Source organism: Aedes albopictus, chromosome 2 (assembly GCF_035046485.1).
Source record: "Aedes albopictus strain Foshan chromosome 2, AalbF5, whole genome shotgun sequence".
In the NCBI taxonomy this organism is placed as follows: domain Eukaryota; kingdom Metazoa; phylum Arthropoda; class Insecta; order Diptera; family Culicidae; genus Aedes; species Aedes albopictus.
Window position 1 is genome coordinate 486,125,913 of NC_085137.1, and position 27,935 is coordinate 486,153,847.

Genomic DNA, 27,935 nt, shown 5'->3' on the forward strand with positions numbered 1-27,935 from the left:
TTGTTCTCTTTGTCAATGAAATTTAAAATCTGCGCGGGAAAGTCGTGAAAAATGCGGAAATTTCAATTTTGATTTTGTTTGGCCATCCTGATTATAGGATTATGTATCTACAAATATCTTGGTGCCTATTAGTGAACCCCCCATTTGATTTAATAATGTGATAATTTCTTTCTACACGTGCACGTTCAAGCCTTTCCTGCGGGACAGCTACTTACGGGGTCTCCAATTAGCCTAGTGGTTAAGGCTATGGATCGCCAATCCGGAGACGGCGGGTTCGATTCCCGTTCCGATCGGAAAATTTTCTCGACTCCCTGGGCATAGAGTATCATTGTACTTGCCTCACAATATACAAATTCATGCAATGGCAGGCAAAGAAAGCCCTTCAATTAATAACTGTGGAAGTGCTCAAAGAACACTAAGTTGAAGTGAGGCAGGCCAAGTCCCAGTGCGGACGTAGAGCCATAGAGAAGAAGAAGAAGAAGAAGCTACTTACGAATAAAAAATGCAACAAAATCAGAACCACAAACTTAAAAGTGTATTTATGAACGTCTACCTGGTGTGAACATTTTTATTGACGATAATCTGAAACACGAGAATATTCTCCAACATTGTCATCGCTTTGGCTGACCGCCCATCTATGAAGACAGTACAAGTCGTAGCACAACAAAATGATTGCTAGAAACGGAACCACAGGCGATAATAAAAAGGCACAAAATCTTGTGCCACCGTACACTGCTGCAGAGCGCCATGTTTTAGATCTGATGTGTCCCCTCGCTACAACTCCTCCAGCTCCTGTGAACAATCGAATACACAGGGCACGCAGGCACCTCCCAAGCGCACTGCTGATTCCGACTGCAATTTGCAGCGCACCAGTCCCAACAGCTGTTGCTGTTGTGGTCGCCATCCTTGCCACTGGTGGTTTCCGGACCTGTTGGTCGTCGTCAGTCGGTGCCTTGTACATCGCGGATGCTACGAGTAGAGCATTTTTTAATATTATTTCACTTATATATTATCTGAATAAAGAATCTAGCAATAAATTAAAATTCAATAGAATAAAAAGATTTAAAAAATCATAATTTACCTTGCAGCAACTTTTTCTGCAGATTAAAAATTCTACCTGGAATGCACAGCAACCACTGCTCTCAATGCTCTCAAGACACGTCCGTTAAGATCAAAACCTTCAGCGTTACTCGAATCGAAGACGTACCTAGAACGAACAGACTCCAGACTCTTGAACCAATGAGAGAATAGACGAGTGCACCGCCCGCTGAAAGTTCACTCGGTCAGCGAATTTTGACACCACAGCGGGGTCGACTCGCAACAACTTCTACCCAGCTGAAAATTTGTTTAATTTATTACAGTGCTTCCCAAACTGTGCGCCGCGGCGCCCTGGTGCGCCGTGAACACTTAACAGGTGCGCCGCGGTTTCTAGAGTTAAAAAAAAAAGAAAAAAAATGATTCAATGCAAGGAACGCCATTTTTTGTTTAATCGAACAAGAGCTCAACAGCATTTTCCCAAAATTTATTCCAACCTTCAAATAATTTATAGAATTTCAGATACTTACATTTTTTTTAATTTTTAGAGCTCTTTCTGTTGTATTCTAACATTGCCTTTTATGTTTTTTTAACTTCCAAAACTTAAATTTCCAAAATATTTAATATTTTTTATTAAAGGTCTTTCCAGAGAAGGGGGAGAGTCGAACCTAGTTTTCCCAAGTCGGAATATCACAAAAAAGCATAAAAAAGAAGAAAAACCCGCAAAACTTTTGCGGGTTCTACCGGTTTATTTTTATCTTTTTTCCGGCTTTTTTTTAGATTTTCGTCTTGCCAAAACTTGTGTCGCTTCCCCAGTTCCAGAGTAATGTCCGTCAGTCATCCAGATCTTTATGTTGTGTCCTACTTTTCGGGACGATATTTTCTACTAATGTGGCTATCACAGAACATTCAGGTTGTCTGTTTCGTGCAAGTAGGTTACTTTCTACTAATGTGGCTATCACAGAACATTCAGGTTGTCTGTTTCGTGCAAGTAGGTTACTTCTCAAAATTGTGTGTTATAGATCTTGATGGAATATGGAGGAAAACTATGTAACTTTTGAGACCCGTTTCGAATTTTTTGGAGAAACGTGAGAATCATACATTTTTAATAAATGCTGTTCATCACTTCTCAAAGTTAATCAACTTATTCAATGGTCGTTAGAAAATAATCATCCAAAAATCATGTAAAAGACAGCCTTTCAAACTTTCCCTTACCAACCCATGATAATGAATCATCTGAATAATCAGACTGATATTTTCCACACTACATGCTTAACTCAGCATCTTAGAAAGTTTTGCTTTCCCGCGGAAATTGAATTTTTCCAGAAAATTTTGTTAAACCATTTCAATTCACCCGGAGTTATCAAAGTATTGCAACAATTTTACTCAGCAGCTTGATTTAGATGAAGAAGTTTTTGTTGTATTGCGATTTTTTTTCGACTTAGACTTTGATGCAATAAATTTCGTCGCACTCATATTTCGCTTTCGATTTCGCTGTCAATCTCAGTCGCAGGGTTTTTCCAACTCGCCCGATAATGTGGCAGTTTTCGCCGGCCATCTCAATGTTTACCATTAAAGTCTTTTGTTCTCGGTCCACCAGCTGGTCATGTTTACACAACAAAACCAGCTGGTTCACCGATGTTTACGTTCATCCTTATTGTTCTCGGCTACCAGCTGTTTATGTTTCATAACAAAATCAGCTGGTTTCGCCTGAATCGGGGAAAGAAGGCGAAAATGTGTCATAAATGTTAGGTTAGTACCATATTAGGGCGAGTTCAATTTCGTCGCCAAAGTCTGATTATTCGTAAAAAATACAATATTTGTTTATTGTATTTTTTACGAATAATCAGACTTTGGCGACGAAATTGAACTCGCCCTAATATGGTACTAACCTAACATTTATGACACATTTTCGCCTTCTTTCCCCGATTCAGGCGAAACCAGCTGATTTTGTTATGAAAACATAAACAGCTGGTAGCCGAGAACAATAAGGATGAATGTAAACATCGGTGAACCAGCTGGTTTTGTTGTGTAAACATGACCAGCTGGTGGACCGAGAACAAAAGACTTTAATGGTAAACATTGAGATGGCCGGCGAAAACTGCCACATTATCGGGCGAGTTGGAAAAACCCTGCGACTGAGATTGACAGCGAAATCGAAAGCGAAATATGAGTGCGACGAAATTTATTGCATCAAAGTCTAAGTCGAAAAAAAAATCGCAATAATTTGTATGATAAATAAATATGAGATTTGAATTCTAACAAATATTTATGAAATCCTTGAGCAATCTTTCTCGAAAAACCTAAAAATAGTTGAAAAGATAATTTTTATTCAATTACCATATTTGAAAGTGCTTCATAATTTTGCATTTCAATTTTTGAAGTAAAGATTATTTTAAAATAATGAAAATTCTCTGTAAAAATGTTGGTGCGCCGCGATATTTTCGAAAAGTTCGAAGGGCGCCGCGATAGAAAAAAGTTTAGGAACCTCTGGTGTAGACACTATAGATTCCATAGACTCGCGAAGGCGAAGACAACTGTAGCCAAACGAACTGTCAGTTCGTGTAGCCAAACGAGCATGACGTCACAATTTCAATAGCGACAATGGATTGCGTGACGTCATATTCGCTCGGTATACTCTAAATTCACGGTAAAACACACTAAAATCGTATTGCTCAACCATGTCTCCGCGAGTCAATGGAATCTATAGTGTCTATAGGTAGGCCAGGCTTACCCATACAGTTAAACCTGGCTTAACGCTTAAGCCAGGGTGAAGAAATGGCCCCTAAAGGCAGAAACCACTATGAGCCTCATTACGAATTTGCCCTGTCCTGCTCACTCCCACAGAAAATTTGAAAACACCGCGCACAGTAAAAGTCACATTTGACTTTTACTGTGCGAACTGTTTTCAAATTTTCCGTGGGAGTGAGCAGTACGCCAGATTCGTGCAGAGGCTCATATTAGCCTGTGCACCAGTTTGTGCTATCTTACTCACTCTTTCGTAATTTTTGAAAACGGGGACCTCAGTAAGCAGTAAACATCAAATTTCCTGTGGGAGACAGCAAGTCAGCATCGAAGGCTGCACAGGCTAATATTACTAAACTCTCATTGCTCTTGAACAGCAATACAGATGGCACGGAGTCACGGAGAAAATCAGATATGCACCGTTTGCAAACTTTTCTATCCACCCCTCGCTTCTTCGGCTGTATAGTTTGTAAATATTTATGCGTTGAAAACAACTCGATCGGTCCACCGATTGCTACAGCTAGAGTAACCCGATCGAAATGACTTGAATGCATAAACAAAACATTTCAGCAGAAGAAGCTAGGAGGAGCAAAATTTGCTATTTAATAGAAAACTATGCTAACGCTTTATATATGAGCATCTCCGTGTACACATATGTGTAGACTAGGGTGGGTCAACATGTTACGGGGAAATTCAAATTTGATCATATTGAACCAGATCAAGGTTTCCCAGGTGCCATTTGAGGTCTCAGGCAACATTGTAAAATATAGACACGTTCGGTAATATTTACCTACACTTCGTGCATCACACGAATAATTTGTTTATGTGAGAAAATATACATACTTTTCTCATTTTTCACAAGAGACGCTAAATTTTATATTGTAGGGGGGACTGCCCGAATAAAAAAAAACAGTAGAAAAACCGAACGTTGTCTTGTAACAGTACTATCACAGACAAACAGACGTATCACTTGGAACAAAATGCGATAGAAATCATCGTCACGAAAACATAATCGCCCAATGCCAATTACGCTGTGGTTCGCAAACCCACTGAGTAGATGGCGGTAGTGAGCAAACGTCAAACAGGAGTAAAAACGATGCGAGCATCATGAGCGAGCGATTTGCGAACTACAGAATATTTGAATAATCCGTTAAAAAGGGAAACGATGGGAAGTGAGTAGAGTGAGACGTCTGTTTGTCTGTGGTACTATTTAGAATAATATTTTTACAATATATTGTGCAGGTTGTTAAGTATCGTAACAATACAAAAAAATATTCTTCTCCATATATATTTTTTTGCAAAACCATACATTTTTTTGTAAATGAATTGTTCTAAATACTGATACGTGGGTTTTAATATACCGTACATTGTATGGTATTTGTATGGTTTCAAACAATAAAATTTGCTGTAAATATATTGTTTTTAATTGTAATTTCACTACTGGCTATACATTTAATTAAATGGTTTTGAGATGGTTCTCTTTGTATTGCTTTACATTATATAAACCATACATACACACTTAATCTCCAAATTTGGTCTCGGTAAAGTAAAATGACGAACTCAATCGGTAAAGCTAGTTTTTGCTGAAATGTCGTTAAAAATTGACAGTTCATCAAAAATGTGACATTTATATCACCGAAATTCAGTAATTCACGTGCTTTACAGGTGGGTCTCCCGTTAGCCTAGTGGTTAAGGCTATGGATCGCCAATCCGGAGATGGCGGGTTCGATTCCCGTTCCGGTCGGGCAAATTTTCTCGACTCCCTGGGCATAGAGTATCATTGTACTTGCCTCACAATATACAAATTTATGCAATGGCAGGCAAAAAAAGCCCTTCAATTAAAATCTGTGGAAGTGCTCAAAGAACACTAAGTTGAAGCGAGGCAGGCCAAGTCCCATAAAGAAGAAGAAGAAGTGCTTTACAGATTCTCGGCAATATATTTTGCCATGCCGATCGGCAATCGAACTATTTTGCTGAGCTTCGGTAAACTGCAACTGTCAAACACTTAGAACAACACGCGCTGTTCGAAAGTGGGTGAAAACGAAACAAGAGAGTTTTCATCGCTGGAATTACAGCCTTGCAAGTAATTTAACTGAATTCTTTCATTCAATAAATTAAGTATGCTGACAATGGTGTTTACAAATATGTGCTGGCACTTTTCGCTTTCTTTCTAGTTTACCATTTTTTGACGCTCAGACCTCTCAGACCGCCGGATTCTCGACTGCACCTCAAGGTGCGATTTTTTTGCCTCCGATTCAGGCTTCACATCTTGCTTCGCATCACACTTCATGAAAATCAGCACGTGTACATATTTGACATGTTTCCTATCATTCATTTCTGTGTGAATTGAGCAGAATAAAACTTAATTATCCTATTTATTTTGATTTTTTTCTTTTAAAAAATCCGATACGAAAATAATAATTTACTGAACTTCGGTATTATAGGGTGCCGAAATTCTCGGTAATGCATTACCGAAGTGTTCGTCAAAGTTTGACAGCTAAGCTTCTCCTTCTTTTGCCGGTCAGTCGGCAGTTTGAACTGTTACCGAAATTTTTACCGAGCTCTCAGCTGTTGGATTCTCGGCGATTTATTTTGCCGGCCTCGGCGAAATAAATTAAATATGAACATATTAAAAAAATGGAAAAACTTCCATGATGATCCACCCTAACTCGCCGCCGCCGAACAGGAAAAATGAAATATGCAATGTCAGCTAACTTTTTCTTTTTTGAATAAAAGTTCTCCTGTTTTAACGTCCAGGTTTTTGATTCGACATGCTCAACAAATCTACGTGACACAGGCACATAGACGTTCACGTAAAACATGCTCTTAATCTTCTCGAGGATTGCTTACTACCCCAAAAGTCAGATGCAGCTTGGAAAGGTTAGGACTTATTTGCGATTAGCGAGGTTGTGTATTGATGAGAATTATAGGGAATCGCGGCACTTGGGCGGTGGCTTCTATATTCGTCTGTTTTCCACTATAACTCAGTCAAATTTGAACCAATTGACACAACTTTTGGAATGTGGTGAGATATCTACCCGTGTACAACATTTAAAGTCAATTGGTTCAAAATTGACTAAGTTATAGTGGAAAACAGACGAATATAGAGGCCACCGCTCAAGTGGCGCAATACCCTACTTCCAATGGATCAATGAAGCAAGCTTTTCTAGCATTCACCGCATGTAAACAAAGGCGCCACTATATATGGAAATTAGCATTGTGACAGCAGTCGAGTTATGTCAAACATACAAGGCTACGGTGACATTATCTGTTCATTCAATAGCGGCCGTTTTCGTTATTTCAGTGATCCATTCCTAGGAAAATTCTACAAACATGGGAAATCTCCTATCCCTAATTTTATGCGAACTTTTCATGGCAAATTTAGAGACCAATCTGAAGGAGCAAGGTTTACTTCTGGAGAAATGGAGCAAGTACGTCGACGAGATTTTCAGCGTGTTCAAACGGAAAGCTTTATCTAGGATTCTGGAGGGCATCAACAATGTAAGGACAGTGGCTGGTGTTTTGGGCACCTTTTCGCTATAACTCAGTCGATTCCAAACCAATTGACTTGAAACTTTGTGCACGGATTGATACGTATACGTTCCACAAATTGTGTCAATTCCCTGATAAAAAATATCATAAAAATACGATAAATTTTATTGTTACAACACCAATTTTTCGAAAAATATTCACCATTAAACATATTGTAATTTACACGGCACACTCACCATCACCCCTATTGTTCTATACCATTCGGCGAATGGTAAATGGCACTTTTACAATAAAAAATGATGGTCGTTATGTATCTTAACCATAAAATTTTGAGAAAATTATACACTTTTTCGCGAAAAACAATAGAATGTATTGTGTTTTTATGAGACATTTTTAAGGTAATTTTCAAAAGATAACAATATATCTTAATGTTTTTTCATTGTTCTTACAATACAAATACAATTAATTGAATGGCGTCAAATGAATCGTTGTTACAATAAAAATACAATAATATTTGTTGTTATTTGTAAGCAGTTTTCGCTTTTGAAAATCCATAGAATTTATATTTCCCGCTAACATTTACATCCAGCATTTACGAGCACTAACGTCCGCCAGAATGATATGCACATTTTATGATAAGAATCAAACACTCTGATGTCTGTCTGGTATGTATTGCTTGGCAGCTGTTGATAAGCTCTATCTTCAATCTTTTCAAATAACTGCCAAATATCACAAGTCAGACCTCAGGTCGTATGATCCATACCATAAATCGTTCACAATTCATGTGGCCATTAGTATCTGTAAATGCTGGAGAAAAATGTTACCGAGAAATATGAATTCTTTGGGTTTTCAAAGGCGAAATCTGTTTACATAACAACAAATATTATTGCATGTTTATTTTAACATCGGTTCAATTGACCCCATTAAACTAATTGTATTTGTATTGTTATCAATGGTAGTTTACTATTTACTAGATTCCTTTAATTTATTGGAAAACATTAGAAAAATCATTGTTCATCTTTTTCTTGTCGTAACATCCTCACTTGGCTAAACCTGCTTTTCAGCTAGTTTTCTAAATGTACTTCCTCAGTTATTCATTTAGAGCTTCCTCTGCCAACACGGCTTGACGTCTGTCAGTCGTTGAAGTTTTTGCGAATAACATTCGATAACCAAAACATCTACTGTACTCAAATTTAAAACGAAAACTATAAAAAATATGTCAAGTGATTTTGTATTTGATTATACAAACATGATCCAAGCAACAATAATATTTATTGTTATTTATTTGTCACGAATTGTTTTTAAGTGTAATTGAGAAATAAACTCTTTTTTAATAAAAAGTCCATGAGAACTTTGCAGGCACTTTTGCAACCATTTAAGAACAACTTCAATTAATTTTTACTGATAGTAACTTTAAATTACTATAGAACTATTGAAAAACAATCGAATCAATTAGTCACTAATAAAGCTAATGTTCACTTATTGTACGAACTATATGGGCTTGATTTCTATTGTAAAAAGTAACAAAATATCTACTATGTGTTTTATTGTGAACAATAAAACCAGTCATTTGTTAATAATATTTACCATGTAATGAATGGTAATTTTTTATCCGGGTTGGTTCAAAGTTGATTGAGTTGTAGCCGAAAAGTGCCCAAAATAGAAGCCCTGTTGTGTTCCACTTCCTTATTAATATAGAAAATCCAAGCTTTGTCACAAAAACAAATTTTTGATTTATATAAAAAACAGACCGGCCATGTTGTACGCCGCCGTCTCAATATGGTAGAATTGTTGCAATACTAGAAATAAGCAACTTCAGAAGATTCAGAATAAAATTTTGAAAATGATTTTAGAGTTACCTTCCTGGTAATAGCAATAGCACTAAAGCATGTATCCGCAATAATCGGGACACAGAAATATAGCAATAACTCTGCAATGGACACTTTGAAATTGCTAAAATTTCAACTGGGAACATCTTAAGATGTGTAGATTTCACCTGCAAAATTTCATCTGAATCAGGGCAGTACTTTTTGTTGTAGCAATGAAATAGTAAAACGTGGGCATTTGAATTTTGTACAGCACCTAGATTTGCTTGTCAGCGCTTTAACTTTTGAAATTGGAAAATAATATGGCTGAAATTTTGAACACAAACCTCTCAATATACGTTTCTTGCATGGGCAAAATTTCAAAAAAATCGATGCATTATCAAAAATTTTATAGTCAAAACATGTATTGGGACTAACCCTGATTTTACCACTTTTGACAGCAATTAGTGAGCACCCCTTATTGCTCTGATTGTACTGTTGAAAGTACAATTCCAAAAATCATGAAATTTTGCAGGCATAGTATGCACTTAATTAACTATCTTCTGTGAAAATTTCATGGAAATTGACCGAGGCATTTAAGAGCTATGAATAGGCTAACATCGCATATGAAAAACACGAAACTCTTTCACTAACACTCACCCCTTTCAAAGCTGGTAGCTCTCACACCAGTTGATCAAAGTTGATGAAATTTTGTATGAAAGTGCCTTTGTATGTATCACAACTGCCTACGAAATTTCGTTACTATTCTTGCTGTACTTTGGTCGGTAGCGCAAAATAACCATCTGTCATGCAGATGAAAATTGGTCGTGACTGTACAAAATAGTTAAACGCACATCGTTTTGTTTTTGAGCTACAGTTAAAAGTAATGCACCGATTTTTATGAAATTTGGCACAAATAATAAACCAATATCAATGAGCATTTAGTAATTTTTTTTTGTCAGTTGTTTTTATTCATGGCAGAGTTACAGCCTTATTTCTGTGTCCCGATTATTGCGGATACAGGCTTTAATGAGTTTGCAGCAAATTTCCTGTATTCAAACATTGGTACAATTGTCAACGAAAATTATTGCAAAATTTAGTCAAATCTTCTATCGCTACGATTAATTCTTTATTCGATTAGTTTTTAAGTTAGATCCATTCCTTTGCGTAAAAATAGAATATTGCTGTTTACCGGAAACCCTATTATGGATCAGTTTCACACACCTATATTCATTTTTTGGACCATTTTTTTCTCCCATTATGTTGTTATGCGTCATACTCAAAATATCATTTTTAGTTTTTAATAATGCAATGCACGGTGATGTCATCAAGAAATCGCTTTCTTTCTCTCATACACGGAAAAACTCAAGTACCTAAATTTGAGTTTTTTTAAACTCACTTTTGAGTTCTTTTTTGTCTCCTCTCTCATCCACTCTCTTTGTTGTTGTCAGAGAGCGAAGAGCAAACCAACCCAACTTTGACAGTTCAGTGCGGAAAGCCAAAATTGAATAAACAGCGTTGAACTCCAAATTTGAGTATTTTGAACTTTTGTATTTTTTTTTTTTCAACTGATTCTGCATACATAAACAAGCATTTGAACGGAATCTCCCCGCGGGGAGTAGCGGGGAGCGATTTGTAAGACAGTTTAAAGTCGAACTGTAAGAATTTCTCGTACTAATGTCATGTAATGTCAATTTTGAAGCCAAAAGTGTTATTTTGATCTCTTGCTCCATTGCAGATGTCTGGTATACACAAGAACTTACAAATAAACTTTTGAAAGCAATTGTATTATTGTCTATTGTCTATCAATAGACTTATGTAGTGGTTGAACTTGTTTGTGGTTTTTATAAAAAATTGGGCACTTTTTCCATCAACAGCTATTCATTGCTGTAACAAGATACAAAATCAATATTTCCAAATTTTTTAAATGGCAGTTAGTGCTTCCGATTGACACCTGGGGCCTGTAGCATAATGAAAATTTTACTAATAATATTAGTCTTGTAGCTTGTAACTTATAATTTTCTGTTGCATAAAAATCCTACAAGTACAAGTTACAAGTCCAATACTACAAGTCGAATGGACTAATATTATTAGTAGAATTTACAAGTGTATGTTGCATAAACAAACTACAAGTATAAAATATTAGCTATGACTTGTACTTTTGATTACAAGTCTCAAAGGTCTTGTAAAATAATTTACAAGTTAGATTTAAAGTATTGCAGAAGTCATATTTAGTTTTGAATATATCGATTTACCATTTTGATGAACTCAAAAGATATTATTTATCTAACATGTCAACCTTAATTCCAGTTTTCGACGATTAAATTTGGCAGTATGTATTGCGTTGATGTACACTTTGTATCCAAAATATAATTTCTGCTGAGTCTCTCAAGTTCTCCAAAGTTTCTACAATACCCATCTTTGATTGGAGGTTCTTAGTAAAGTTATGGTTATTATGGTCACTGCATAAGCACAGGTAAAGTTGCAGATGCGAAATAAATTTGAATCAATTGCTTGTATTGCGCATCATTAAGCTAATCAAGAGCTACAATATGCATACACTAACTCGAATCGAGTTGCGACATATAAAAGTAGGTAAAAGCTCATTTTTGCATCCCAGATCACTTGGGATTTTAACAAGAAGCATAATACATGTTGCTAAATCTTTATCACGCAGAAAAATAAATTGTAAACATAATTAAATTCTAGTTCAAATCAACCGATTTTTCAGTTTACTATAGCGACAAACTGATTTCTAGTTTAAACTGAACTGTTGCAACTGTTTGATAATACAAATGTTTTCATTTGACGAAATTTTTGACAGTTTGTTAGAACAAACAGAGATTTGGTAGTTTCAACATAAAATAACAGATTGTTTTAAACGACTGCACTTTTGTGACTAACAAAGCCGGAATGTGATTGTGTTGGTGACGGCAGCTCCTGCGGCAGCTCGGAAATCTATTTTTAGACCGTCGGTGAGCGGATGGGGAGCAGAACGACTAAAAAAGACAAAAAAGGCGAAGCCGATCAACTTTTTGTGGATGCTGTCGTGAGTACCTGCGCGTTATCCATCACGACCAAAGCTGCACTTGGAAGTTGGCGTGATGGATTTGCTGCACCTTCTTCGTTGTGGCGATGTTGGGGTAAGCATTTTATAGGTGTGTGAGTGCTTTCGGACCAAGTTTCGGACCATGTTTATGGTTTTTATTTTGTTGAAACAAATGAAATTTTTGACATTATATGGAATGATGGTAATCGGTTGTTTTTATCGATAAACTCTAAATGAAAACAATTAAATATAACTTTGGAATAAGTAAATTCTCAGTTTGAAAATCAACCATGCGTTTTATTGTTTTAAACAAGCGCCTTTTTTCTGCGTGATACATTGTTTTTCAACCATTACTACATTTTACTAAAAAATTAGGTACTTGCAGTGCCATACTTTGTAAAAAAATATTTCGTCAGAGCGGCCGAAAATTATCCAAACAGCATATGCTTTTCTTCATCTATCGTATAAAGAATGCAAAACTTCGGAATAAATGAAGTTATTTCCGGATGTTACGCGGAAAATGCAGAATATAAACAAACATCAACTGCCATTTCAAATTAATAGTGAACTGTCGGATGAATTTTGACAGGTAAATGAACCAAAATAACTTGTATTTTCATGGTCACTAATATTACAAGTGCTAATAATATTAGTGGAAAATTGAGCCTTTATGCAACACAAATTATTAGCACTTGTAATATTAGTACTTGTAACTTGTAACTTGTAGCTAATATTATTAGCCCGATTATGCTACAGGGCCCTGGGCGGCCACTCAGTATAATGCCCAAATAGTAGAACCAAGAATGTTTTTAGTCAACAGTAATACACGCATGGTAATATTGACAATGTTTCAGTACAATTAACAGAATTTTGCATTCGGTTGAAAATTGTTGGTACAGTTCTTAATTTTACCATGGATTCGGTAGAAACACCAACAAAATTTACTTCAGTGTAGACGTTCGATAACTGCAACATGTTTACGTTTCACTTAGCGAATGAAATTCGATAACTGCAACAACTGACAGACGTCAAATAACTGTCAGTTGCTGCACAATGCAGCCAATGTGCATACGGAAAACATCGCACTGCAACAAAAGTGCATGCGAAAAACATCGCATCGCTGTTGACATTTCGTTTTGACGAATAGCGGTGCGATAACTGCAATATTGTTGCACTTAGCGGACTTGCAGTTAAAAAGCATTGCAGTTAAAGCGTTTGCACCGAGCGAACGTCTACTGTAATTTCGTCAAACAAAATAGTATTGTACTGTGCCATCTGTAGGGGTGGCGAAGTATCTTATACAGTGCTTAAAAAAATCAGCCCAATGATGTTCAATCAGTGCGAAAACGAACACAAATAAACGAATGCAGTCTTCCACCAACATGACGCCGAGAATAAACATGACAAAGAGAAAGCAAGACAATGAGAGCGACGCCTGGTATTGTAATCAACTGTAGCTGAAGTTCTGTTTTGATCTTCAGTCCGAGCTCGGTAAAGCTAAGTTTCCTGTTGCCACGTAAAGCGCTCAAGTAAAATTCCACCTTTTTCCGCAAGTAATATTGACAACTGATCCTGTATGGGGAGAAACGTTACTTTTCCTTACGGAATAATAGCACGGACTATTTTTCCGCACGGAAAAGTGACAGCTCCATTTGATTCGCACGGAAGGCGTTATGAGTGTTACACTTTTTTCCTTACTTACCATCTGCGAACTGCTCAAGTAATTTTAAAGCGGAATCATTACTTGACCATTACTTGTCCTATCTTTTTGCACAGTACGTACGAGGTGGAAACTAGCCATAAATGTGAATATGAAATGTTTAATTTGGAAATGAATTTTTGTGGTTTTAGGCTATTTAAGGCACACAAATGTCGATATGTTGCCCTAATTATATTTATCATGCTTGCTTTAGGTGAATGGTATCCACCAGCAGCAGTTTTTGCTTTTAAATCATGCTTAAACCAAAAAAATCAATTAAAGATGAATATGCTTACTTTGAATATCAGTGGGTGGTTGAAATTCAGCAGATAGCGAGACAATGAATTTTTCATCGCTTGAACTTCAGAGAGTGGCACACGGGTTATCGAGACGATAATCAAAACAAAAACAAATCTACAAAGCAGGAGTTACTAGGCGTCGGAGAGGATGACTGTAATTTGACAAAGTAAATCTGTCTAAGCCAAGGTCTAAGGCGCTGTCCATAAACAACGTAGACCAGTGGCGTCTCGTCCATAGGTCCACTGCGTTCACTACACAGTTGATAAAAACTAAAATAAATCACTATAATGTCAACATTTTGCTACAAACGATATTGACCAATCCAAATTCCTGTGTGGTAGTGGTTTGTGTTCAGATTTCCCGTGTTAATCTATCTGTAAGAACTTTGTAAACATCTTTTGTTCTCGCGTATATGGATAGGCTTGCATTAGGTTTCGTGAGACATTTTTTGGACAACTCAATAAACTACTCATTCGATCCTTTTGATGTTCACAACTTCAAGTGAACAAACCACTATGAAATACTAGTGCGTATCCAATAGGAATCAAGTAAATTTTCCAACTTAATCTCACTATGTCACCACCCTGCCGCTGCCAGAGTTCTCCACGCCGAAGCATGCGTAACATCCATGTGACAGCATCGCCAAAAATCTCTCGCCTCAGTTCACTTCCAGAAGTACACGGGAGCGCTGTATATGCATGCAAGAACTGTGTTTACTTGTGTTCGACTGTTCTGTGCTGCTTTGGCAATGTATTAGTAAAATTTTTGTGCACTTCTTCCAATGGACGTGGGCCTCATCGGTGGCGGAGGAAAGGAAAGATTGTTTGCTTACACCAAGCTTGAGCTCGCGGGGAAGCTGCTAAGTTTGGCAACGTCGCATTTGAGCTACTGTATATGCTTCAGCAAGAGAGCGAGGCGAAAGAGCAAAGCGAGAGAACTTGTACCATTCAACGGAGGCCGCCCATCCACTCTTTTGGCATGCGTGCATGCCTTTGGGTGGACCTGAATGGGTGGCATTTTCATTCACTACTAGTTGCACGTCGCGTACGGTTTCATTTTCTAGCAACATTCAAAGGAAAATGGAAAATCTACTCCAGCAATTCGTTTGCCAGGCGGTCGATTGAGGAAAAGCTTGTACCGCATCTCGAATCGTCTAAGTTACAGAGTTACAGAGTGACCCATAATTGTGCAATGGGTGTTTCACTTCTTCAGTGTCAGTTATCCAATTCTGAATGGATTCTTCGAAGTTCAAAAGTTATTCCGAAAAAATCCCTTAACAATTGGTGGGCAATGTCTACTCTCGCTTCCCAAATTTCGATTAAGTCCAGCTGACCAATGAGCTGAGAACGTTTTACACGAAAAAAGTCGCAGATATAGCTAAGGTGCTTACTAAGAACAATTTGGAAGACGCCTTCTCAGAAACTTATCTGCTTATTCCTCTGATAATAACACTTACGTCTACAACTGATGCCGTTGGAAGGAGTTTTTCCATCTCAAAAGAATAAGAACCTATCTTCAGTTACAATGAGCGAGCAAAGACTAAAAAGGCTTAAACTGATGGCGGTAGAAAACCCTCTGTTTCATCAATTGAAACAACAAGGCAGTTTTCTCGACGAAATCGTCGATAGATTCGCTTGTCTAGCGGAGTTCAGGTTCCTGCTGTTTTCCATTCATACTACAGTCCCATGTGAAAACTTTTCAAGTGCACAGTCAGCTTTACGGGTCACGAGACGCCCCTGACGTAGACTCATTTTTGGCCATCACATTTGTCATTTTACTCCTGTTAATGGTATTTTAGGCTTTCTAGCGAAACGAGCCTGAAAATAAAGTTGAATAGCAAAATTCAACCATCGCGCAACAATAACGACAATGTCGCAACCTGAATTTGTTGCGACATTCTACCCAATGCGACATACGTTTGTCCCAACTTGAACAGAATAGGACAGAGATCGTGCACCACGAGTTTAGAGATTTTTAAGCCTTGCATTGTGATTTTCGAGCGCTAACTTCGAGGCGGTAAACACTGCAACGCTGCTGAAGATGTATCATCAAAAAGTTTCGATTTTGAGTTAGTAATAATTGATTATTCACGAGATGAAAAGTACGCAACAAATTCAGCTTCCGTTTTGTCTGCAACAAAAAATTTCGAGATCATGTCGCGTCTTCTTTGTTGCTTGTTTTGTACCTCTTTTGTCTGACAATTATCTTCGCTGTTGAATAGAACTCTCTTTGATAGGTCGGACTAGAAGCTATCCAGTTCAACATTATTAAAATGCACTTTGGAAATTTTCCAGAATAGCTAGGATAACTCTTCATATATAGCATCGCCCACGTCTAATTCTGGATAGTCTCTAATTGCAATAACAGTTGAAGCTTAGGCTCACATGCCCCATGCAAACTAAGCATTATTTGTGGCAATACTTTAAGCGGCATGATGGAACTATGCCGAGCGCGCTAAGTGTTATTAGACCACTAATGTAGTTGCATAAAGTGGATGACGAGGTACTTAAGTAACATTACAGCGTGCTTACAACTATTATTGTAACATTTGAGGTACTCGTTTGACTAAAGCTTAGAATACATGACAAACTTTAATGTTGAATTATATGGTAGTTCACTCAGAGATTAGCTCGTGAGAAAATTGTCAAGTTTGATTCAAATATAATGTATGTGTTCTAGACCGAGTTCTAGACTCAATAAGGGATCATCCATACGTCACGCAAAAATTGTCCATTTTCATTCCATTTTCCCCTCTCAAGTTACACTTTTTGTATGTCGTCACACTTTGCTGAACCTCTTCTACCCCCTTAAAGCGTGACGTTCCCTAAGCGAACTCGCAGGCGAACCAATATTGGAAGTCGTTTCAGTGTCCAGTCCTTGGTCCAGTCCATATGCTAATGATGGCTTTATATAAAAGCAGGCTTGATAATCCTCCTCGAAATCAAAAGAGTTTTGCCACATGCTCTAGAGCGGTGTTTTGCTTTTGCCTCGTCGCGAGGGAGCGAACGAACCCCAAACAGAGAGGCAATAAAAACTGAGCGAGGAAGAGGGAAACGAAAAAAGAGTCGATGATTATTTCGGGTTTTTGAGTGCGATTTTCGCCTCGAGAGTCTTTCTTTGTATGGGAGTGGAACTCGCGAGAGCTTTTTGAGTGTTAGTGGACGTGAGAAACACAACAAGAAATTATGAGTGTTGGACGAACTCCTCGCTGCGCGGCAAGCTCGCGCTCGGTGCTGTTGAGGATTTGCGTTGTGATTTCTGAGTTTTATTTTCACTCCTCAGAAAATCGCCATAATCGCTTCCTCATTTTCTCGCGAGGGAGTTTCTGTCAAGCCTGTATAAAAGATAAATTTCGTAAATCGCATTTGATTCGATTGTGGTCAAAAGCAAGTTCAAGAGGGAAGGGGAGATAATTTCCCTAACTGCAATTACAAAAAGGTTCGTGTTGAACCTCATCCATTGATTCACGGTAATCAAACCTAGGTATGTGTTTTTCTGGATTGACCTACATTAGTATTCCTCTCATCGCACTCTATATACCTTTCCCGCCTTATCACTTGGATCTGCAGTCTTTAGGGCACCTGGTTTGTCACTAATTAATAGGTACATTTTATTGAATTTAAATTGAGTTTTAAACTTACTAACTTTTTTCTCTTGCCTTTTCGTTGCTTCAAAAAGTCACGAACATCAACAAAAAAAAGTACGGAAAAATTCAGAGTCTACGTAGTTTATGGACAGGCCCTAAGCAGAATGTTGGCGTATGTTATAGCTATGAAGCTGATTAAGGAACTTCGTATCATTTGATATGTAGCTGCCTAATTTTTGCGCTACTGCTTTTCCGGGTACTCGGTTACACTTATTAAGTGAAACTGATTTCAGAAACCTGAATCTTCAGAACGTTCTGTTGTTCTTCACCAGCTGTGGTAAAGAACTATAGGCTGTCTTTACGCTTCATGCGTTATTACAGTGCCCCTTTCAGGGCACTTTTTGAACCCATTGTGATACTATGTGGTGATACGCTTATGCGTTTATGACGATCCTATTATCTTGCCTTCCGTTACCCCATCCCATCCCTTATTCCTTTCCCTCTTCCTCGGATAAATGATGAATAGGCTCGTGTTCATGCAGATAGCACAAATTTTCAAAACGGAGGACCACGTACTTTAGAAATTGACCTAATGATACCTGATAGCAGAGTTTCTGAACTTATGGTGGAGCTACCTGATCTATTTCTTCGAGAAATTTCCGATGAATCTGAAAAACTTTGTGGCTGATATGTCCTCTGAAATGTATATTTTAGAAGTGCTTTTGCTATAAAATTAATGTGTTAATTATATCTAAAAATGAGTACATTCAGATAACTGTGTATTTGACAAATGTCAAATACTTTTATAGCATACAGCGTTCAATAAACAGACCGGCGACTGTCGGGCTCTCTTTGATTCCAGACACCATACGAGTAAGACGTTTCTTCTCGACAGCTCCGAAAGTGAAACCCTAAAGTGTCATAACCCTAAACCTCTAGTGATACTTAACCCTCCGTATCAAGTCCGCTCGCGTGTGTCCACCTTCTACTGATCATCTTCTCGTGTTTTAAAAGTATAGAACACGAACATTACAGTTGGCGACGAGGAAAAACAGAACAAAAAGTGAAGTGAAGCTTCCGATGAGTAAAGTTATACGCGTAAGGAGTGAAAGGTGAGTTGTGCTGCCGGACAGCAGCGGACGGAACCTTCGGCGACCGGATCATCAACCAACAAGGCGGCCGGATTCCTTTTCACGGCGGCTGCGAGATTCCAGTCGACGGCTTTTTCGCCCGGATTTTTGATCTTCGACGGTCGGACGTTTTGACCTTCAAGGCGACCGCAACCCTTTCGATCCCGGTGGCGGTGATTTCATCAGCTCTGGTCCGTTCAGCGGTAAAAGGTTTCGACGGATTTCTACCGTAGCGGAGGAATTTCCGACGGGTTTTGGTAGAGGTAAGAAACAAAGAAAGTTTTTTTTAACGACCAATTGTGTGTTTTGTGCTAGGCAAACGCCATTTTGTTGCATAAACCGACGCTTAGTGATTTCTTTTGTTTTAATGAAAGGGGTTACACAGTACCCACATTGTTTTACTTTGTGAAAGCTAATTCAGTAAACTTGAGTGTTTCTTTTTTATTTCTGTTTAGTGCAGGGCAATTGTGATTAACGGTGAACAAAACGAGTTTTTTCTATTCTGGAATTACCGGTGTGTGAGATATTAGTGTTTCTGATTTAATTTTCGGCGTTTGAAGAGCAAGTTTGCTTGAACAGAATTTGAAATGGCCTACGTATCCCCGAATATTGCCCCGTACCGCAAAGGGCAATCTTTTGCTTCGTGGTATAAGCGACTTGGATACCATTTTCGCATCAATAAGGTGGCGGAGGAGAATCGAAAGGATCAGATGTTCCTTTTGGGGGGCGAATACCTTTTTGAAGTGGCACAGAATTTGTATCTCAGCGAGCAGTTGCTTGATGCAGCTCCGCTTGAAGAATTAGTTCAGAAATTGAAACAAAAATTGGATAAATCAGATTCAGCCTTGATTCAACGTTTTAAATTCGGGTCTCGGATTCAACAACCTGGTGAAACGGCCAGTGATTTTCTTTTTTCACTAAAGCTCCAAGCAGAAAATTGTGATTTCAAGAACGACAAAGATGGTCGCATTCTTGATCGTGTCCTCATTGGCTTGTCAGATGACGCCCTACGACAGAAATTGTTGGCCGAAGAAGGAGAAAATTTTGACCTAGCCCAAGCTGAGAAGATGATTACCACTTGGGAAATGGCGGCTTTTCATGCCAAAGCTTTAACAAAAGAAGATTCTTCCACACAGATCGCCTCCATTGGTAGTCTGACGGGAGGGCGAGGTGCAGTTTTACAGCGAATCACAGCTTTAGCGCAAGGACGTGGTCCGGCGAAAAGCCGACTAGGGCAGAGGCCCCAGTTTCAGTCTGCAGTACAGCCGTACAACAGGTACAACGATCGAGGTAGTCATTCTTGGCAGTCCAGACCGGCGCGGTTCCAGGAACAGCATCGCCGATACCAGGATGCAGCGGTTTAGCCTGCGGAAATGAGGTACAACCAGCAGCATAGAATCGAACAACGAGTGTGCGAATACTGTGGTGTGCGAGGACATGTGGAGAGGAACTGTTTCCACTTGAAGCATTTCAAGAAGGACCCGATCAACAACATCGACCTGGAGCAACCTGGCCCAAGCATGAAGAACAAGTTATCCAAAATGATGAATCAGATGACCTGGAAGGACAAAAGCGATAATTTGGATCAAGGTGAATTAGAATGTATGCACATTTCAACAATTAACCAAATAAGCAGCCCATGTTTACTAGAACTAACTGTTGAGGGGAAAATATTACAGATGCAAGTCGACAGTGGAGCTTCTGTTTCTGTTATTGCGAAAAAGCTATTTATTACAAAATTTGATGTTCCTCTTCAGAAAAGTTCCAAAAATTTAATTGTGGTGAATGATTCTAGTTTGAATGTTGCTGGGGAAGCTATTGTTTCGGTTGAATTTCGGAATAAAACGAGCATTTTAAAACTTGTGGTGTTGGATTGTGAGCATAATTTTATTCCTCTTTTAGGCAGAACATGGTTGGATGTTTTCTTTCCCAACTGGCGTAATTATTTTGACAAATTAATAACTGTTAATAATGTGATTGATGATAAACAAAATGTTTTGCAGAATGAAATTAAGGATAAATTTCCTGATGTTTTTCTCAATGATTTTTTTTTCTCCTATTAGAGGTTATGAAGCCGAGTTGGTTTTAAAAACAGAAAAACAATTTAAGAAAGTTTATGACATTCCCTTCAGGTTGAGGGACAAAGTAACTAAATGTTTTGATAGTCCAGATTGTCAGAATTTTGAAATTCCTATGCAAAATAGTGCAGACTACAGACAAAAACCTTTTATTGTTTTGGGTGGCTTGTCTGAAGCAAATATTAAGGCAAATTGGGAGGAAACGAAAGTGTTTGTATTTTGGCTGAAATATCTGTATCATGCCATTTGCAAAGAATGTTTGTTGCAATGGAAAACTCCCTTCTATAACAATAAAAGATACATTCCAGATTGGTCTTACAAACTATATCGGTTGTATAGTTTGTTGAAGAACAAATTTATTTTCATTTGGAATGGTAGTTTTAACAATTTCTTTAAAAAATCAAACAGTTTACTTCCTGGACAAGATTTCCTTGAATTTTTCAATCCACGAAAACAAATCGTTGTAGTCTATGATGCGTTTGGTGCAGTTGTTTTGCATTTTTTTGGCAGAGTAAAAGAATGCCAGTTTTTTAAAAAGGTGGAAAATAAGTTATTGAAAAATGATAAATCGTGTTCGAAAGTTATAAAGAAATTACTAGCATGTTTTGCTAGATTTGGTTTTCCGTATATTTCAGTATCAGACAATGGTCAACCATACAATAGTTATGATTTTAAGAACTTTCTTGAAAGGCAAGGAATAAGGGTCCTGAACAGTCCTCCATACAATCCTGCTAGCAATGGCCAGGCGGAGAGGATTGTTCGTACGGTTAAAGATGTTTTGAAAAAGTTACTTCTTGACCCAGAATACGCGAAAGTAAAATTGGAAGACTTGATAAACTTATTTCTAATAAATTTTAGGAACAATAGTTTGACGATGGAGGGTTTCTTCCCTTCCGAAAAAGTTTTAGCATATACACCAAAATTATTGATTGATCTAGTCAATCCAAGACGGCATGTTAACGATCGTAATTTACAAAAGACTAACACCAACAATAACTATAATGATGATTCAAAATCCAGATCTTACATTGACCTTAAAGATAAGGTTCATAAGGATCCTTTGGACAATCTGATGGCGGGAAATGTACTGTGGTACAAAAACCATAATCACAGACAAACAGACGTAACACTTCGGACATTTTTCGAATCAAATCATAGTCACGGAAACATGTTCGCCCAATGCTAAAAGGACTGAGTTTGGCCGACCATCAACTAGGTGGCGGTAGTGGGCAAACGTCAAACTCGAGCAAAAACGATGCGAGCGCCACGGGTGGTCAGTTGGCCAACTTTCACATTTTTAAATAGATCGTTAAATCGGTATACGATGGGAATCATCAGAGTGTTACGTCTGTTTGTCTGTGCCATAATCATCACCATCAGGCTAAATGGTTAAAAATTCATTTTATTAAACGTGTTTGTAAACATATCTTACAGATTACAACTGTGCACAGAAGCCAAATCAAGATCGGTTATGATTCCAGCAGAGGGGTCCGTCGGGGGTTGGTGGTGCGTGTCGATCCTGATGTCGATGAAACCGATCCACTGCCACTACCAAGTCGCGAAGAAGAGGAGCCTTTCCGGGTTCGCGATCCCGACCCACTACCACTGCGAGGAGCGAGCGATGACGAGGAGCCTTTCCGGGGATTCCCGGAGTGCGAACAGGATAGGAGAAGAACATTACCGGTCAAGCCGAATCGGAAACGGAAAATTGAGACGGATTTGGCGCTCTATGGCCAGCCATGGCGTTCGAAACGAACGCGAACGACTGATTACAATAGTGAATTTCAATGTTTATGATAACGAATAATCGAAAGTTTTTTGTATGTTTTATTAGGAATAATTTTCTATCGAATTTGTATTAGGTATTCAAAACCTCTAAAAGGGGAAGGACTGATATGTCCTCTGAAATGTATATTTTAGAAGTGCTTTTGCTATAAAATTAATGTGTTAATTATATCTAAAAATGAGTACATTCAGATAACTGTGTATTTGACAAATGTCAAATACTTTTATAGCATACAGCGTTCAATAAACAGACCGGCGACTGTCGGCACGCTATTTTTTTCTCGCTCATCGGCTGTGTTGGCAACGCACAGAGCGCTGCAACACATGCACAAATGACCGAATGTGTTTAAAATGTGTGCGCGCCACACACATTCCATGTGTTCCCGGCCTCATACTCATTTTTGTGCGGCTCGGTGGAAACGGAACAGTCAAACGTCTCCCGAGCCGCGGCCAAACAGTTTGGCACATGTAAACATGAGGTGGATTTTCGGGATTTTTTCCATCGAAGAGCTGGAAAGCAGATGGAAATGGAAATGTTTTTGACGCATTTTCAACTGCTTCAGCTATTCGATGGAAATAATCTCTGAAAATCATGAAAATTGAATCTTTTTTTCTAAATTTCATAAACAAAAACTAATATGGAAGCGGATTCCATATTCCGGGCGTTCCACAGAATGTGTGTTTTCCGCACATGACAAGACTTCATGCACCCGAACACATGAATGTGTACGACCCATGCAACACACAAAATGTGCGGCATGTAAAGAGGGTCGATTTGAGAGCGACCAACACAGCCGCTGTGTCGGTGTGAGTTAGCGTGGGGCTCTCTTTGATTCCAGACACCATACGAGTAAGACGTTTCTTCTCGACAGCTCCGAAAGTGAAACCCTAAAGTGTCATAACCCTAAACTAGAAATCCTCTACATAGAGATAAGCGGAAGTTACATATGTCGATTCGGCAACGCTGTTAATTTTGTTTACATCAGCTGCCAACCCTTCCTGCAAAGCTACACGGAGAAACTGAAAAACTCAAAATTAGGTACTTTTAAACTCAATTTTGAGTTCTTTTTCATCTCCCTTTTCATGCGCTCTTTCTATTGTTGTCAGAGAGTGAAGAGAGAAACAACCCAACTTTTGCAGTTCCGTGCGTCAAGCCAACATTAAGTTTCTAGCACAGTACTCAAATTTGAGTGAATACAACCTAGTCAAAATTTCGGTTGGGTGGAAAAAACTTAAAATTAGGTATTTTTTTCACATGGAAGCAAGCGGGAACAACCCAACAAAAACATCGATTCCATCAACTCAAATTTGGCTTGACGCACGCAACCCCGAAGTTGGGTGGCAAGAACTCACTTTTGGGTAGTTTCGTCTCTCCGTGTAGATGTTCAAACTTTGTGCGTGACTTCGTAGTGGTTCATTGTTTTGTTTACATTTTCTAATTATGGTAGAATTTTTTTTTCAAAATAGGGTCCTAAAATTAAAGACGAAATCTCGGTTATATTGAACAATACGATCAAGCATGGTATTCTAATCGGAATTGTACTTTACTCGAACTTGAAAAACAAAGGAATAATGAGAAAATTCGAAATAAGAAAAATGGTAAATAGTTCTACTTTGACATTTGAGGTCAACCTTGTGTGACTGAGCTCGACATTTTTCGCACTGGGATTTCAAAAATGTTCCTATCTGACATACACGGTGAAAAAAAATCACTCAAAGTATGTGTTATAAGCTAGGGACGAGACAAAAGGCTAAAAAAATAAAAATTATATATTTTCAACTACGGTCAATAAAAACGTCAAAAAATGAGTAAATATGTACTCCTGAACCATATATTGTGGTTTAAAACAAGAATCCCGATAGGACTTTAGGAGCCTATTTTGAAAAAAATAGCGGAGCAATCGATGAAATCAGAAATTTATTGCAAAGTGTTAAGCTAAACATATCGGCAGAACTGAAGCAAGAAGCAGCAATGAAAGTTTTTTCGAGAAGTGCAGCAACAAAAGTTTCGTCATAAGCTTGAGGTTTTGAAAGCTGAACTAATTAAATTCTATCTTTATACTAAACTTACATATACCGTCAATTTCTCGATATTAAAAATAAATAATTTTAATTTATTTAGTTCGGATCGCAATACCGTTCAATCGACACCTTCTTACGAACGATCAGCCTGTTCATTTGGCTCACACTTTGACAGTTCTTTCTGCACGATTGGCTTACAATGGCCGCCTCCGCAGATCTCTATAATGTAGGATTACTACCCTAAACCTCTAGTGATACTTAACCCTCCGTATCAAGTCCGCTCGCGTGTGTCCACCTTCTACTGATCATCTTCTCGTGTTTTAAAAGTATAGAACACGAACATTACAGTGGCGAATTTTCTCAGCCATATCTGGCAGGAACTATTCAAGAATTTTATTTGGTATTTTCAAGCTATTAAAAAAAACTCTGAATAGATAGAATAAAAGCATCCTGGCATATTTCTTGACGAAATTCCTAAATCAGTTGCTGTTGAATTGGAGTTTTTTGCTGGCTAAGTTTGCAGAAAAAATAGGTCAAGTCCCGTGGTTTTCTGGCAGAATTTATATCCGACTTTATGGAGAGAAGATCCAAACGGGGTTATCGTTGTTGGTATTGCGGGCAAAGTATTAGAAGTTTTGACAGAATTCGTGAAAAATGTTTTAAGATACTTGTTACTTTTTACTTGTTATGTTACTTGAAAGTGTATATTATTAAAAAAAAAAAACTCTTAGCAACTTCACTCTTTTCTAATCCAACGGTTTCCTACTTCGCGTATCATTTCAGCAGTCCACGACCAACGCAAATTCCGCCCTGTACAGTGACTATTTCGGAATTCGAGGTACTAAAACGGGAGAACCCGTATCGGAGCAACAGATTATCTGTCTGGTGCAGGAGATGGAGAAGTCTTACAATCATTCGGCGGCCATTATCATTCTCCTGGGCCAGGCGATGGCCCAGTACAAAGTCTACAAATGTCTGCGCTTCCGAAAGAAACTTGCCATCGACATGGCCGAGGAGTACCTCAAAAGCGGTGACCACTCGAAAGCCCTCACGCTGTACTCGCTGATGCTGTCTGACTATCGGGTCGACAAGTGGTACACCATATTCACCGAGGTTCTGTTGAAAACCTTACGTTCCGCATATCTCTCCGCATCGGTGCCTCATTTTGTGGAGTGCAGCATCGAGGCCCTGTCGCCGCGGATAGCCATGGAGAAAGCGGAGCGTATCTTGATTCTGGAAAATCTCTGGAAGGTCTTCCACAACGTGTCTCCGGTGTCTAGCAGTCAGATAGCTCCGGAGCTGTCCGCAAGCTGGCAAACAGCCCTAACAACATTCAGTAGTCCCATCAAACTTGACCTCGATCGACTGAATGATCTGCTCGAGTGCAAGATCACGTTTGATCAACGCCAGATCAAAAATGATGAAAAGCTATGCTTGCGGTTGTATATCCGATCCATCGTTGATGTTCCTTTGAAGTTGAAAAACTTCTCCGTCCTTCTGACGGATCTCAAGTCCAACGCAGTTCGGGTACCGGCCATACAGTATTGCGAGTACGATCCGAACGAACAGCCGGCCAAAGATGACTTGAAACCGATTGAGGAATTCATTCTGGAACCTCATAAATGCTACCGGATTGTGTTTGTCGGCGAACGGTACCAGTTCATGGAGAACGTCGATGTGCACATTTTCCGACTGGAGGTGCAAATGGGCTCGGAACGAACGTATGCGGTGCTGTCGATGAGAGAAAAGCTCAACATTCAGAAAGGTTTCAAGAACTACAACCCGCATCGGGACTGCATGGAGCAGATCGCTGTGATAAGTTCGTGCTACATTATTCCAACGTAAGTAATCGTTGTTTCTTTCACAAATGTTTCCAGAATCTATAGCTCACATTGTCATGTATTAAGGCTCAAGCATTCGTCATCATTTTTCGGAAAATAAAAAGCAGTTTTCTCGCTGCAAACCAAAACAAGGATCATGAAAATATATTCACTGCATTATATTCATCATGTGGAGTACAGTGAATATATTTTCATAGCAAAAACTTTTGTTTTGAATGAAAAAACTGCTTTCAAATGTTTGATGATGACGATGATTTCAATGACGAAAAGTTCAACGTTAATATACTTATCATAAGCAGTAGGGTAAGAAATCAAACTTTGAACTAGATTACAATTTGAATCTTAATTTGAACCATTTCAAAATTCATTAAAACGACGTACTTTTCAGGCAAATATTGTCCCGAAAAAGATGTTAAACAGCTTTCCGTAATATAACCTGATAACATGGACTTTAAAAGCATTGAAAAAAGCGTTTTTGTCATGGAAAACAGGCAATTAAAAAATCACTGTGATTTCACCCATTTCCCCTAAGAGAAAGCACATTTTCGGTGCACTCGTACAGCTCATGCATTGTATCACACGCAATATGTGAACACGTCAAATGAAAGCTTATTTATCGTAGCATCGACCAACCGAATAATATTCCGCATTATTTGTCATAAAATTATCAAATTTAAGTGATTCTTACTTGTAGAATGTTATCTTAAGTTGAACCATATTTAATCTAAATTGGAACTAGTAAACGGGGGTGAGCTTCTGGAGTTGGCCTGTAGATTGCGCTAGTGGTTGCTTTGTTTACTCTTGGGGGATGAAAAAATCCAAATTTAGTTTCCAAATTCCTGAAGAATTTCGAACATTCTGAGTTGAGATTCCACTGCCTAATGAAAAATAGGTATTGTGCGTTTAGCACTAAATTGATTTCCGAAAAAACTTCATCGACTTCCGCTGCCTTTCCTATGCGTTAAACATAACGTCGGAAGTAGTGCGCTGTACAGTAAATCTGGTTTTCTATACAGCGCACTACTTCCGACGTTATGTTTAACGCATAGGAAAGGCAGCGGAAGTCGATGAAGTTTTTTCGAAAATCAATTTAGTGCTAAACGCACAATATGAGAATTAGCAGATTCATGTGATTTTTTATTGTTTAGCATGGAATTGGCTGTTTTGTGACTTGCTCGAGCTGCTGCCGCCAGTAGTTCAAATTAAGATTAAAATTGGTTCAAATTATGATTACGATGGGTCAAATTAAAATTAAAATCACTGTTGATGAAAAATCAAATATTTTAATGAAATTCGGTGCAAATACAAACTTTTTACCATTTAACAGAAAGCTTATACCCGTGGCTTTCATGTACATACGATTTTGCC

At 38.3% G+C, this 27,935-nt stretch overlaps 1 protein-coding gene and 1 long non-coding RNA gene across 5 annotated transcripts in view; one reads left to right on the forward strand and one right to left on the reverse strand.

Annotated features, from left to right (window-relative positions):
- Positions 1-27,935, forward strand: part of LOC109623109 (trafficking protein particle complex subunit 11) — a 59,159-nt gene that overhangs the window by 21,037 nt on the left and 10,187 nt on the right. For 2 of the 4 annotated variants that reach the window (XM_062854143.1, XM_062854145.1), the window contains exon 3: positions 25,510-26,567. In XM_062854143.1, the coding sequence (XP_062710127.1) occupies positions 25,510-26,567 (1,058 nt within the window). The remainder of the gene's footprint in view (positions 1-25,509; positions 26,568-27,935) is intronic. The other 2 variants (XM_062854144.1, XM_062854146.1) reach the window with 1 other exon arrangement.
- LOC115258072 (uncharacterized) lies at positions 514-1,297 on the reverse strand. The gene is made up of 2 exons (XR_003893491.2): positions 1,082-1,297; positions 514-969 (listed from the first exon to the last, which is right to left on the reverse strand). It is a non-coding gene; the product is annotated as an uncharacterized LOC115258072 (long non-coding RNA).